This window comes from Arachis duranensis, chromosome 2 (assembly GCF_000817695.3).
Source record: "Arachis duranensis cultivar V14167 chromosome 2, aradu.V14167.gnm2.J7QH, whole genome shotgun sequence".
In the NCBI taxonomy this organism is placed as follows: Eukaryota; Viridiplantae; Streptophyta; class Magnoliopsida; order Fabales; family Fabaceae; genus Arachis; species Arachis duranensis.
The window spans coordinates 84,282,676-84,295,646 of NC_029773.3; the positions used below are offsets into that span (position 1 = coordinate 84,282,676).

General features: G+C 29.1%; 2 protein-coding genes across 2 annotated transcripts in view; both read left to right on the forward strand.

The window, feature by feature from the left end:
• The window catches only part of LOC107475607 (uncharacterized), a 27,646-nt gene extending 24,422 nt beyond the window's left edge, over positions 1-3,224 (forward strand). Inside the window, exons 5-6 of the mRNA XM_016095272.3 lie at positions 2,832-2,891; positions 3,048-3,224. Coding sequence (XP_015950758.1) covers positions 2,832-2,891; positions 3,048-3,224 — 237 coding nt within the window. The remainder of the gene's footprint in view (positions 1-2,831; positions 2,892-3,047) is intronic.
• A 4,570-nt stretch (positions 3,225-7,794) lies between these two features.
• Positions 7,795-11,176, forward strand: LOC107475441 (CBL-interacting protein kinase 2-like). Its single transcript, XM_016095074.3, has 2 exons — positions 7,795-7,950; positions 9,135-11,176. The coding sequence occupies exon 2, from the start codon at positions 9,524-9,526 to the stop codon at positions 10,919-10,921; it is 1,398 nt and encodes a 465-aa protein (XP_015950560.1). The 5' UTR covers positions 7,795-7,950; positions 9,135-9,523; the 3' UTR covers positions 10,922-11,176.
• The last annotated feature ends 1,795 nt before the right edge of the window (positions 11,177-12,971 follow it).

Below are 12,971 nucleotides of genomic sequence, written 5' to 3' on the forward strand. Positions count from 1 at the left end.
GCATGCATCATATGCATATTACTTGAATTACTTGCTTGTGTATTAACTGGGTGTGCCTAAATGTACTTGCCATGTTAAATGTATATTTGTTATCTGCAGTACTTGTAACCTTCTTGTGCTTGCCTTTGTTTGTTTACTTGTCTATGAAAATGCATGATGGAGTTGGAGGTAAGGAGGAATGGCAGAATGGGATTTAGATTTAAGGTTAAGTTAAGTTAGGTTTAAATATCCTTAGTAAACCACCTTTTATGGCTTCTATTTAATACTTTAAGCTCTATAATCTGAGTGTCGGCGTTCTAGGATTGCCTCTGGCATTCCCAGGACCTTATATATTATGTGTGTGGCACCTTTACCATACTGAGAACCTCCGGTTCTCATTCCATACTATATTGTTATTTTTCAGATGCAGGTCGAGAGGCATCTCGTTAGGCATCTGGACCCTTGAAGCGGAGTGGTTACAGGGTTATTTTGTTATGCTATGATGTGTATATATATACTTGGTTTTCTCTCCGCATAACTTGTTCTCTTGATCCTCCTAGAGGTTTATGGAGAGGTAGGATTGTGTATATATACTTTTGGGTTATGGATATGTATGTATATATATGTAAATATTCTCCGGCTAGTCTTGACTTCGCAGGCTGAGTTAGGAGCTTGTTATTTTGTATCTTTGGCACTCTATTCCTACTTCTGTTATCATATGTTTAATAGTTATGGTTTCCTTAGCACGCAGGTTAACCCGTTCCTTGAGCGTTGCGCTTTTATTTTGCGATTTTGTTTCCTCTTTTCTTCACGGCTCCTAGCATATTATAATTCTTCTGCTATTATAAATATATATTTTATTTTAGAGGTCGTAATACCACACCTGGGTTTACAAGATCAAACGAGATAGTAATGATCAGGTGGAACGATGTCGTGCAAGATTGGTTGTCAAGGGATATGCTCAGAAAGAAGGTATTGACTTCAATGAAATATTTTCTCCAGTGGTGAGACTAACTACTATTAGAGTAGTTTTGGCTATGTGTGCTTCATTTGATTTACATCTAGAGCAATTATATGTAAAGACTGCTTTTCTTCATGGAGAACTTGAAGAAGAGATATATATGCTCCAACCAGAAGGTTTTGAAGAAAAAGGAAAAGAAAACTTGGTTTGCAGGTTAACTAAATCTCTGTACGGTCTAAAGCAGGCGGCAAGGTGTTGGTACAAGAGATTTGATTCTTTCATTATTAGCCTTGAATACAACAGACTTAGTTCAGATCATTGTACTTATTACAAGAGGTCTGGTGATAATGATTTCATCATTCTGCTGTTGTATGTGGATGACATGTTGGTGGTAGGTCCCAACAAAGATCAAATCTAAGAATTGAAGGCATAGTTGGCTAGGGAGTTTGATATAAAAGACTTAGGACCAGCAAATAAGATTTTAAGGATGCAAATTCACCGAAACAAAAAGAATAGGAAGATTTGGCTATCGCAAAAGAATTATTTGAAGAAGATCTTGCAACGCTTCAACATGCAAGAATGCAAGCCAATTTCAATCCCACTTCCTATTAATTTTAAATTATCCTCAAGTATGTGCCTTAGTAGTGAAGCAGAGAGGATGGAAATGTCTCGAGTACCGTATGCATCAGCAGTGGGAAGCCTTATGTATGCCATGATCTGTACAAGGCTAGATATTGCTCAAGCAATTGCGGTGGTAAGTCGATTTATGACAGATCCGGGTAAATAACATTGGAATGTTGTTAAGAGGATATTGAGATACATCAAAGGGACCTCGAATGTTGCATTATGTTTTGGAAGATCGAAATTCATTGTTAATGGATATGTCGACTCAGATTTTGCAGGTGATCTTGATAAACGAAAATCTACTACAGGATATGTATTCGTGCTTACAGAAGAAGCTGTGAGCTGGCTATCTAAATTACAAAATATTGTAGCTTTATCTACTACAGAAGCTGAATATATGGCAGCTACACAAGCATGCAAGGAAGCTATTTGGATCCAAAGGTTGATAGAAGAACTCGAGCACAAACAACAGAAGATTTTTGTGTATTGTGACAGTCAGAGTACCCTGCACATTGCAAGGAATCCTGCCTTTCGTTCAAGAACAAAACACATTGGAGTACAATATCACTTTGTTTGAAAAGTAGTATTAGAAGAAGGAAGTGTTGATATGCAGAAGATTCACACTAAAGATAACCTAGCAGATGTCATGACAAAATCAATCAACACAAAAAAGTTTGAATGGTGCAGATCCTCATACGGTCTATGGAATACATGAGCAACATGAATTTTGAAAATTTATCAAAATTAGCTTTAAGTGGGAGATTGTAAAAATTAGTAAAGCTAATTTTATAAAATAAATAAATAAATAAAAACTAAATAAAATGAAAGGTAATAAACAATTGTAGTTTATAACCGTAGGATTTTAATGGTTGAAAAAGAGAAGAATTATATACCTCTAATTGACGGATGGTTCATATTAAAGAGACTCACCTATAAATTGAGCTTTTCTTTAATTCATTTCAATCAAGTCATCCAGATAGAATAACATAATATTTCTTTGAGTAGTTTCCTCCTATATATGATATAGAGAAGTGTGTTCTCCTTTTGTCAAGAGAAAGTGTTATTGTAGTCTTCTTGTGATAGAAAAAAGATATAATTCTCAAAGAAAATTATTCAATTGTTCCCATATTTTATACAAATTTTTAATTTTTCATCTCTATATTTTACTGTGTCATTTGTTTGGTACCTAACAAGATATATATATAAAATTGCCTTTCCTTAAACTTTTTGTTAAATATATAACTAACCATTTATATTGAAATATCAGATAGACATAATGAGGGCATTAATGAAGGCTTGCAACAATATGGAGGACTTAAAGGAGAAGGTAATACATTACTTTTTGAGTTTTTAATGCCATATAGAAAATATACAAGAACATAATTTTATTTTCACAAACAATTTTATTTTCCCTTTAATTTGTTGATCAAAACCTTCCAGCTAGAAAGCATGTTAACAATGTGGAATATGATATTGTTTGCAGTGCATGAGGGTGGTTTTTAAGTATGGACCTTGGGCAATTGTAAATGCAGAGAAGTTACTCAAGACAACAGATATATGCACTCAGTTACATGTTTGCAAGGAAGAAGCCTCATTTGAAATTGGAAATATAAATCCAACAAGGTGTTTGAAGAAACAAATTTCTTATATTCCTTGTTAATTTTACAAAAGGAACATAAATTTTCTATGGTTCTGTCGTGTCCCCACTTAAATATTGATTAAGTGCGCATTCATATTTACCACACGTGGTCCAATTTAAATTGCTAGGTTTCAAATGATACAGAGTAATATTTTAAATTTGTTTCTAACAATTTTTTAGTAGAATAATTTAGTTTTTAATAAATTTTAATTATTAAATTAATTTTTATATTTTTATTTTATTAAGCAAATTATTTTAATTAAGATTATTCGTTTATATAAAATGATTGATATAAAAATTAATTTATTTAGTTTTTTTAATTAAAGTTTCACCTAAAAATTAATCTGTGTAACACCATAAAAAGTTAAGAATTAATTTGTGACTAAATTTGTTAAAAATTAAAGTGTGTTTAAAAGTTTATTTGAGGTTTTACTTAAAATATATACAATACCAACTTGTGATATTATTATATAGAGAAATATTAAGGGATCAATATATTTTTTTATTAATCTTAGTCAATGTTTTAGGCTAATATTCTATATTTATATTATTAAAATTTATATTTTAAAATATAAAATATAAAATTTAATTTTTATTGTTTAGAATTGGCTAAAAAGTTAATATTTATATTGGTCTTTAAAATTATATTTATAGTTTAATTTCGTCCTCCAAAATTTTAATTTACTGAGTTTAGTTCCCATTTTAGCATTTGTAATTTACATTAACTTTTTATTCTATTTTTTTCACGGAATCGTTAACAATGTATCGAAATAGACAAATGATTGTTACGTTAGATTTTTTATTGGTTATTTAATGTAACAATTGAAATTTTTTATCCCAATTTGTTTTTTAAGAAGCCTCTAAAACGCTTAAGCAAAAGTAGGATTAGAGCTTAAAGGCTTGATAAAGAGAAAATTGAGGTAAAAAATTATAATTATTATATCAAATAGCCATTAAAAAATTCAGTATAACCGCTATCAGTCTATTTTGATATGTCGTTAACAATTTTATGACAAAAATAAAATTTGGGACTAACATAAATCATAAATATTAAATTAAGAGATTAAATTGAATAAATCAAAATTTTAAAAGCTATATTAAAGTATAAATATAATTTTACGAACCAATATAAATATTAATTTATTGGTTAAATATTGATAAAAAAAATGTTAAATTCTATTGGTCACCTAGTATTGTTTTATTGTATATTCATTTTTCTTCATCTAACGAGAAAGTAGTCTTTCTAGATGGATTTCCTATGGTGATTATGTGTTGCACAAATATGAATCCTATTATTGGAACCACAATCATCAAATATAGAAAATTCAGAGGATATTTTATCTTTGAATTTTGTTTTATATTCAAAACGTGCAATGATTAAGAGATTAAATAATTGCCTGATGACCACTCTTTAATTACATAAGTATTTCATTTGCAATACGCGTTATCATATGTTTCATCTAAAAACGAAAATAAAGTTAAAAAAGGGTCCCCTTTCCATAATTCACAATATGTAACTTCTTAAAAGAAATTATGATTATTAACAACATATACAGTGTTTTCATGTTTTGTGAAATGCTGATGTTTAATTTGTCTCACATAAAACATAAACTTCAAAATACACCGTCATGGATGTGACATTATCGTGAGGCTTTTTCTCAATCACTCACTTGGATCGTTTCCCTTGCTTATTTGTTTAATTAATTGCGTAATAAGAAACATATTATTGTCATTACTCAACACATGATTAACTATCATCTCTCTAATCTAATCTCTCGCTTTCTCCTCTTTTTTTTTTGTCTGTTTGTGTGTTTCTGTGGTGGCAGCGTGGCACAACATAAATCACACACATTCTTAAAGGATGTGTTGTGATTGTTTTCTAGCATTGCTGTCGTGAGAATAATAAATCACATGTATATGCTTAATTTGTTGAGGACTTGAGGTAATGAAAATCATCAATAAAAAATAATATATATATTGCCACATATGTTCTTTTAAACTCAATACGTCACTTATTATAATAAGGTAATATCTTGTACTCGTTCGTTGAATAATTTATAAACGTATAATTTTGTAAAGAAAAAGAATTAAGTGAATCTTTTCCCAGTTAATTAATGGGGTAGATAGGACTTATTAACATGTTCGCCAGAATCTGAATCTGGAAGAGACTGCTTCATGCTCTCCACCAATCGTTGTATTACACGTGTCGATTTGTTACCCAGCAACACGGGAAGGTTGCACCTGGAGCAGCTACTATCACGCCACGTGTTTCAATGTTATTGGATCGCATTGAGTCCAAGGAAGACCATTATTCTTTGCTTGTTTGGTTCATAGCATGTACGGATATGGGCTTCTTTTTTATTTAAATAATTTTTTTATTTCTCAATTTAATGATAGTAGAAACTATTATAATTTTGTATATTATATTTTAATTTTTCAGGTAATGTGAGTGAAATTAAAAAAATACATTTTTATCTTAAGTTTTCAGTTTTGTAATAGTTCTTTATATGTCAATGAACAAAAGAATATTTTTAATAAATTAAAAAAATCGATAATTGTTCTGTTTGAAAATTATAAGTTCAAAATGCATATTTTACTGAATTTGAACTAAAACAAAATTTAAATTTCTGTTTTTATTATTTTTTATTTTTTATATTTTATATAAATTAAATGAAAGATATTTTTTATTTATTTTTAAAATTGATAAAAAAATTAAAAATAAAAAATATTAATAAGTGGTTGAAAATAATAGAAAATTGTTTAGTGAATTTGATGATATCACTTTTTCTTCCTCAGAGTATATACATTTTTAATTTTGCTTTGCAAAATTGCACTATTCTTTAATTTTGCAGACTCAGTTGAATACTTACGAAATTGAGTATAAGAAAAGAAATATAGTTCGGTTATACAAAAAATTTGAACAAACAAGTTTAAACAAGTTAATTCTAATTCAATAAAATTTATTTATAAATTTACATTATTTTTTTATAAATATTTATATTCTTTGTTCTTTTTTCTTTCTTTTTTTGTATTTTTTTTTTTACGTTCCTTTTTTTTATTGTATGTTTTATTCTTTTCGTTGTTCTTTTTGTTACTGCATTTTTTTTCTTTTTCTTTCTATTAATTTTGTAACATTATATATTTTTTTCTTTGTTAATAAAATAAGAAGATAAAAAAGATGAAAAAGAAGAAGCAATAGAAGATGAAGAAGAAGAAGAGGAAGAGATTTAAATCATACAGAATTTATCAGTACAAATACACAAAAAATTCTTAATAATACACATAAATGTCTTAATTTTTTACCAAAATTTGCTACAAATACACAAAAATATTTTTCTTAATGCTGTATTTTTTTTCTTATTTCTTTCTTTCTTTTAGTTGAATGAATGTAGGTTCATCTTCTTCCAAGTAATTTTACAACATTATGTATTTCTTCTTTTTCTTTGTTTAATTTTTTTTTATTCTTGTTAAGAGAGTAAAACAAGAAGATAATGACGATGATAAAAAAGAAGAAGAAGATGAGAAGGAGGAAGAGGAAGAGTTTTGAATTATGCCGAACTTACCTATACACAAATGTCTTAGTTTTACACCGAAATTTGCTATAAATACACGGAAATATTTTCTTTAATACTGCATTTTTTCTTCTTCTTTCTTTCTTTTAGTTAAATGAACGTAGATTCATCTTCTTTCAAGTAATTTTGTAACATTTTTTCTTCTTTATTTTTTTTATTTTTATTCTTGCTAAGAGAGTAAAAATAAGAATAAACTTGAGAAAATTCTATAGCAAAAATTTTGGATCAAACAACGTTATCAATATGGCAAAAATTATACGATGACGATAACAATAACGACAATAATGATAACGATGATACGTATAAGAAGAAGACAACGATAACTATAACGATGATGATAAAGATGATGGAAGAAAATCAGAAAAAGGAAGGAGGAGAAAAAAGTCGAATGAGAGGAGAAGGAGGAGGAGGAGTTGGTGACCACGATAATAAAAAAGAAAAATAATGAAAAAGAAAGAGAAAAAGAAGACGACCAAAGAGCGACTAAAAATAAGAACTTGCACTAGGAATGCTTGAGTATAAATGAGTTATTAAATTTGTTTGGTTAAATGACTTGTATGTAAAGATTAATTTAAAAATATAATTTATTTTACTATTACTTAAATAAAAAATATAAATTTTTTATTTAAATAGAAAAGCGGTTTGGAAAGGCATCACACTCCTCTCTTTCTAACAGATTCACTATTATTAAGATGAATCTTATTTTTTTTAAAATATTTAAATAACTAACCAAAACAAAAAAAATATTTTCAACCAGATCTATATCGTTGAAGTCCTTTTCGAAAATGCCATACATTAATGTGTTTTCCACTTTTCCTTTTTCAAAATATTTTAGACGTAAATATAAAGTATAAATTTATTATTCAAAAGAATATTAACTTCCGAAGTAATTTTAACATTTATTAGTATATATTATGAAAAACAAATAAAAAATAAAAATATACAAATGATTGGAGTGTTGAGAAGCAATATAGAATGCGTTAGAATATTCTATGGTTACATCATTTTCTTATCATACTTACATTTCTCTCCCTCTCTTCACTTTAAAAGGGTTCTCTCAAATTCCAAATCTCTCTTTCATTATTCTTCATCATTGAATTTGCATCCAAAACACACCACATTCAGAACACAACATCACCATACATATACATCTCACTCAAATCATTAGTTAGCAGGTAAATTTATTTAACAAATCTATGGACTATGATATGTTTTCCTTATGCATGTTTAATTCTTATTGTTATCTATGTTAAACTCTTCTCCTACTCTTCAGATTCTGGAAATTTGATATAATATTATATCATTGTGGAATTGTTTTCGGGTTTTGTTTAATTTGTTCATTCAGATTTTTTGTTTCTCGAGTTTTTAGTTTTATTTCTAGATTTATTTTTTCAAGGCTAAATCGTTCACCTTTTTATGATATCTGAGATTCTCTGAGCTTTGAATTAAGCCTTTTTAAATGACATTGATATATATAGCACCTTTTTAGATTAGATTTTGTTTATTTTTTCTCTTCATTTATTTATTTTGTTATTCTTTGGGTATTTGCTATTTTTTTTTTCACACCTAATCTTATTCGGTTAGTTAGTTGTTTGAGTATTTTGGTTGATTCTAAATCAGTGTTTGAGGAGTTATGATAAAACTGAATGAAAGGACTTATTTAGGTTTAATTTACCCACAATCTAACTATATGAACTGAAATCTTATTTGTACAACCAAAGTTATATATCTTTTAAAACCATTGCTTTTTTTTAATATACTTTCTGTTAATGGGAATTTCTTGAAGAAGATTTTGTTTTTCTGCTTTTGTTGCTTCTGTTCTGATTTTATTACAGTATTACAGACACATGTGATAATTGTTTTTGGAATCTTGATCACAACACTTTGCCCAATTGTATGATAAGTTGATAACAACAACAACTTGTGACATGTGAAAATGTCAAGAAAATAGTTAGATAGATTGCCAAAGTTTGTTCTTGACTATAAATATATAATGGAAGTTGAATCACATGTGTATGGAAATTGGAAAATGTTGGCAACTCTTTGCTGTTATTTTGCCTTATTGCTACCTTACAGAACTGAACTTTTTTTTCCCCTTCCAAAACTATCCCAAATTTAGAAAATTGAGTTGAATCAATGCATGATCATGGTTTTATCTCTTGTTTAATCCAAAACAAGATTTAGGTTTAGGATGTTAACATGTCTTCTTACTCTTTCTTATGAGTCTTAATATAAATTAAAGGTTATGGTTAAAATTAATTAGGATCTTCTGAATCTTATGCTGCTAAGGGACATAAAACTTTGATGTAGTTTACTTATTAAATTTTTCCTTCTTTCTTTGTTTCTTCCTTTCTTTCAGGTGTGCCTTTCATATATGCAGAGTAATTGAAAGGTTTGCTTTACTCCTTGATTGTTCTACAAAATTTGTTAGATTCTCTCTGTTTCATCACAAAAACCAGGGAATGCTGAAAGATGTGCTTGATAGTCGAAAGTTCCTTCTCCGAGGATAAAGTTCTTTCACTTCCATATGAACAACCCTTATTCATCTTTGACAAGATTGAATGTTTAGTTCACTGCCTTTATCATCAACTTACTGATTTGAATAGAGATCTTAACCATTGTATGATTTCAAAATACGATGTTTGTGAGGACGGTTAAGTTTTCGACATCTTGAGAAGCAGATTCCGGTTCCAGCTGCATCGTTATACTTATTTAGTACTATTGGTGTAGAAGAAGGTGCTGGTAAAAATGGAAGAGAAAGGAGGCGTGCTTATGCAACGATACGAGTTAGGGAGATTGTTAGGCCAAGGAAATTTCGCCAAAGTTTACCATGGAAGGAGCCTTATAACCGGAATAAGCGTGGCGATCAAAATAGTCGATAAAGAGAAGGTTCTGAAAGTGGGGATGATTGATCAGATTAAGCGCGAAATTTCAGTGATGAGACTAATCAGGCATCCACATGTGGTTGAGCTTTATGAGGTAATGGCCACCAAAACCAAGATCTACTTTATCATGGAATATGTTAAAGGCGGCGAGCTCTTCAACAAGGTACTAAAAGGAAAGATCAAGCAGGATGATGCTAGAAGATATTTTCAACAATTGATCAGTGCTGTGGACTATTGCCACAGCCGAGGCGTTTGCCACCGGGATCTCAAGCCGGAGAATCTTCTATTGGATGAAAATGGGAATTTGAAGGTCTCAGATTTCGGGCTAAGTGCGATTGCTGAATCTAGACACCAAGATGGACTACTCCATACTACTTGTGGCACCCCTGCCTATGTTGCTCCAGAAGTGATACTTAGAAAGGGCTATGATGGCTTCAAAGCTGATATATGGTCTTGTGGCGTCATACTTTATGTTCTTTTGGCAGGTTATCTTCCTTTCCGAGATTCGAATCTGATGGAAATGTATAAGAAGATTGGAAAGGGACAATTCAAGTTTCCGAGTTGGTTTCCTCCGGATGTGAAGAGATTACTGTCTAGAATCTTGGATCCTAATCCAAGGACAAGGATATCAATGGCTAAAATCATGGAAAGTTCATGGTTCAAGAAAGGGTTAGAGAAGCCAATTGTTACTAATGACAATGAAGAGAAAGAGTTAGCTCCCTTGGATGCTGATGGAGTGTTCGGATCATGCGAAAATGGCGGCCCTGCTGCTGAATCAACACCTGAATTTTCAAAGCCAAGCAACTTAAATGCGTTTGATATTATCTCCTATTCGTCTGGATTCGACTTGTCCGGCTTATTCGAGGAAACTGATCAAAAGAAACAAGTCAGGTTCACATCTAACAAGCCTGCATCCGTCATAATCTCTAAACTAGACGAAATTTGCAAGCGCCTTCGGCTGAAAGTTAAGAAGAAAGATAGAGGTTTGATCAAGCTAGAAGGTACTAATGCTGGCAGAAAAGGGCCATTGGGAATTGATGCCGAGATTTTCGAGATCACGCCGGTGTTCCACCTTGTTGAACTCAAGAAATCAAGTGGAGACACATTGGAATACAAAAAGCTGCTAAATCAAGAAGTTAGGCCTGCACTTAAGGACATTGTTTGGAACTGGCAAGGAGAAGAACCACAAGGAATGTTGCAGATACAGCAACAAAATCATTCACAATCTGCCCAATCAGATGTGATAACACAATCAAATTAGTTAAGAATTTAGAATATGGTGTTCCTGAATTTTCCTTGGTTGGCTATTACTTGCATCATTATCATTTTTATTTTATTATTTGTTTTATGTTAGTAACCATAGAATGATCAATATGGAGGTTGTTTTAGGCAATAAGCATGTATGGTAATGTACTAAGCTTTTATTCAGATTGCATTATTTTTCTTTCAAAAAATTTTCTCCATATGTTGATTCTGCTGGAAATGGCATACGAAATTTACGAAAGCTCTTTGTGACGTATGTTTGAGCCTTCTCTAATCATTATTTCAGTCCTGTTCTCTGTATTACTGACATAAAAATGAAAAAGAAAAACAACTACTTTTGATTTATAACTCTTCTTCTAAGGTTAATAATTTATTGAAGCAACTTATAAGTTATAACTTTATTTTCCCAGGAATTTAAAAATTTTTCACAAACTATACACCTCGTTGAGATAATTTTATCTTTTAGGAATAGTTAATTACGATTTTCATTTATTTTTTCTCCTATTTAACATTAATATTCACAATTTTTATTTACACTAACTAACCCTGGTATTAGTATAATATACAAAAACATAATAATATTAAGGTAAATCACAACTAATTTTTTAATTAGCCGTTTGAAAATATAAATAAAAAATAAAATAAAAATTATGTTTTTTTACAATTCAATCAGCCCTGGCTATATTTGGTTAGAATGAAAGAAATAGAAAAAAAAAATTGAGTAGATTTTTATTTTTTTTTAGATGTGCTTGAATGAAAATAAAATAAAAAAAATAAATATTATAAAGAGATAATTTTATTTTTATATTATAAAATATATTAAAAAAATGAAGGGATAATATAAGAAGTATAGAGAGAAAATAAATTTTTTTCTATTTTCTTTCTAACATTGGAGAGAAAAAAATTGATGAATCCTAACAAATATTTTTTTATCTCTTTTTTTTCTAATTTTCTTTTTCAATTAAGCAATAAAAAATAATCATTTTTTTCTATTTTCTTTCTTTTTATTTTCCCTTCAAACAAACATAACTTCCCTAACTTTTTGGGATTTGGATCTTCTAAAGTTTGAATTTTATTTTAGAGAGTAAAGTGTGATCTTTTACCATTTATTTTATATTTGAGACCAAGAATAAATATGAAAGAGAAATCATTCAAGGGTAGAAAAATCATATTTTACTCTCTAAAGTGAAATTCAAATTCTAAAAGATTCAAATCAACTTTTTGAAATTCACTTTCACCGGAAGTCCAAAGTCAACTCATATATTACACATGTGGCAATTGATAGTTCATAATTGGTACTATGAGGCTGTTACTTAAACCAAAGAGTGAGAATAACAAACCCCATCCACCTCTAACAAATAGCAGTGTAATTAGGTATTTTTTTTAAAATTGTATTATTTAATCTTTAAAAAAGAAAAAAATTAAAAAAATAAGTATTTTTTTATAAAAAAATAAATAACTTTTTATAAAAATAAATATCTAAAGATGGAATAATGGATAATTTTTAAAAGATATTAATTGCCTTGCTAAATCTTTCCACAACATAACCAACGAACAAATTTTTCTTTCACTTTCTCTCTCTTGTTCCCAAACATCTCTCTATATATAATAGGAGTGAACATGGTCCGGTCTAGATTAAAGATCCAATTTAGTCTCGAATATTTCAAGAGTTAATTTGGTGTGATTTCACCGGGTCTAGGATTGAGTATGGGCCTCAAAAATATATTCGGTCATTATTTCGAATCGAGTTCAGGTCAAGGCGAACCCAACTTTATCCAATTTATGTGCACCTTAAGAAAACTAAAAAAATATATATTTTAAATTAATTTTAATATTATATTATATTAATTATAATCTTATTGTTTAATTTTTAATCACACTTGTTGAATTAGAAAATAGATAAAAAAGCATTAAATTAAAATTTATGGATAAATTCAAATTCGAATATAGATATCAACTTTTCGATAACAAATTTTTTCTTTATAAATAAATGTATCATAAATAAGTTTTTTCATAAATAAATTTTTTATAAATTATTGTTAAAGTTT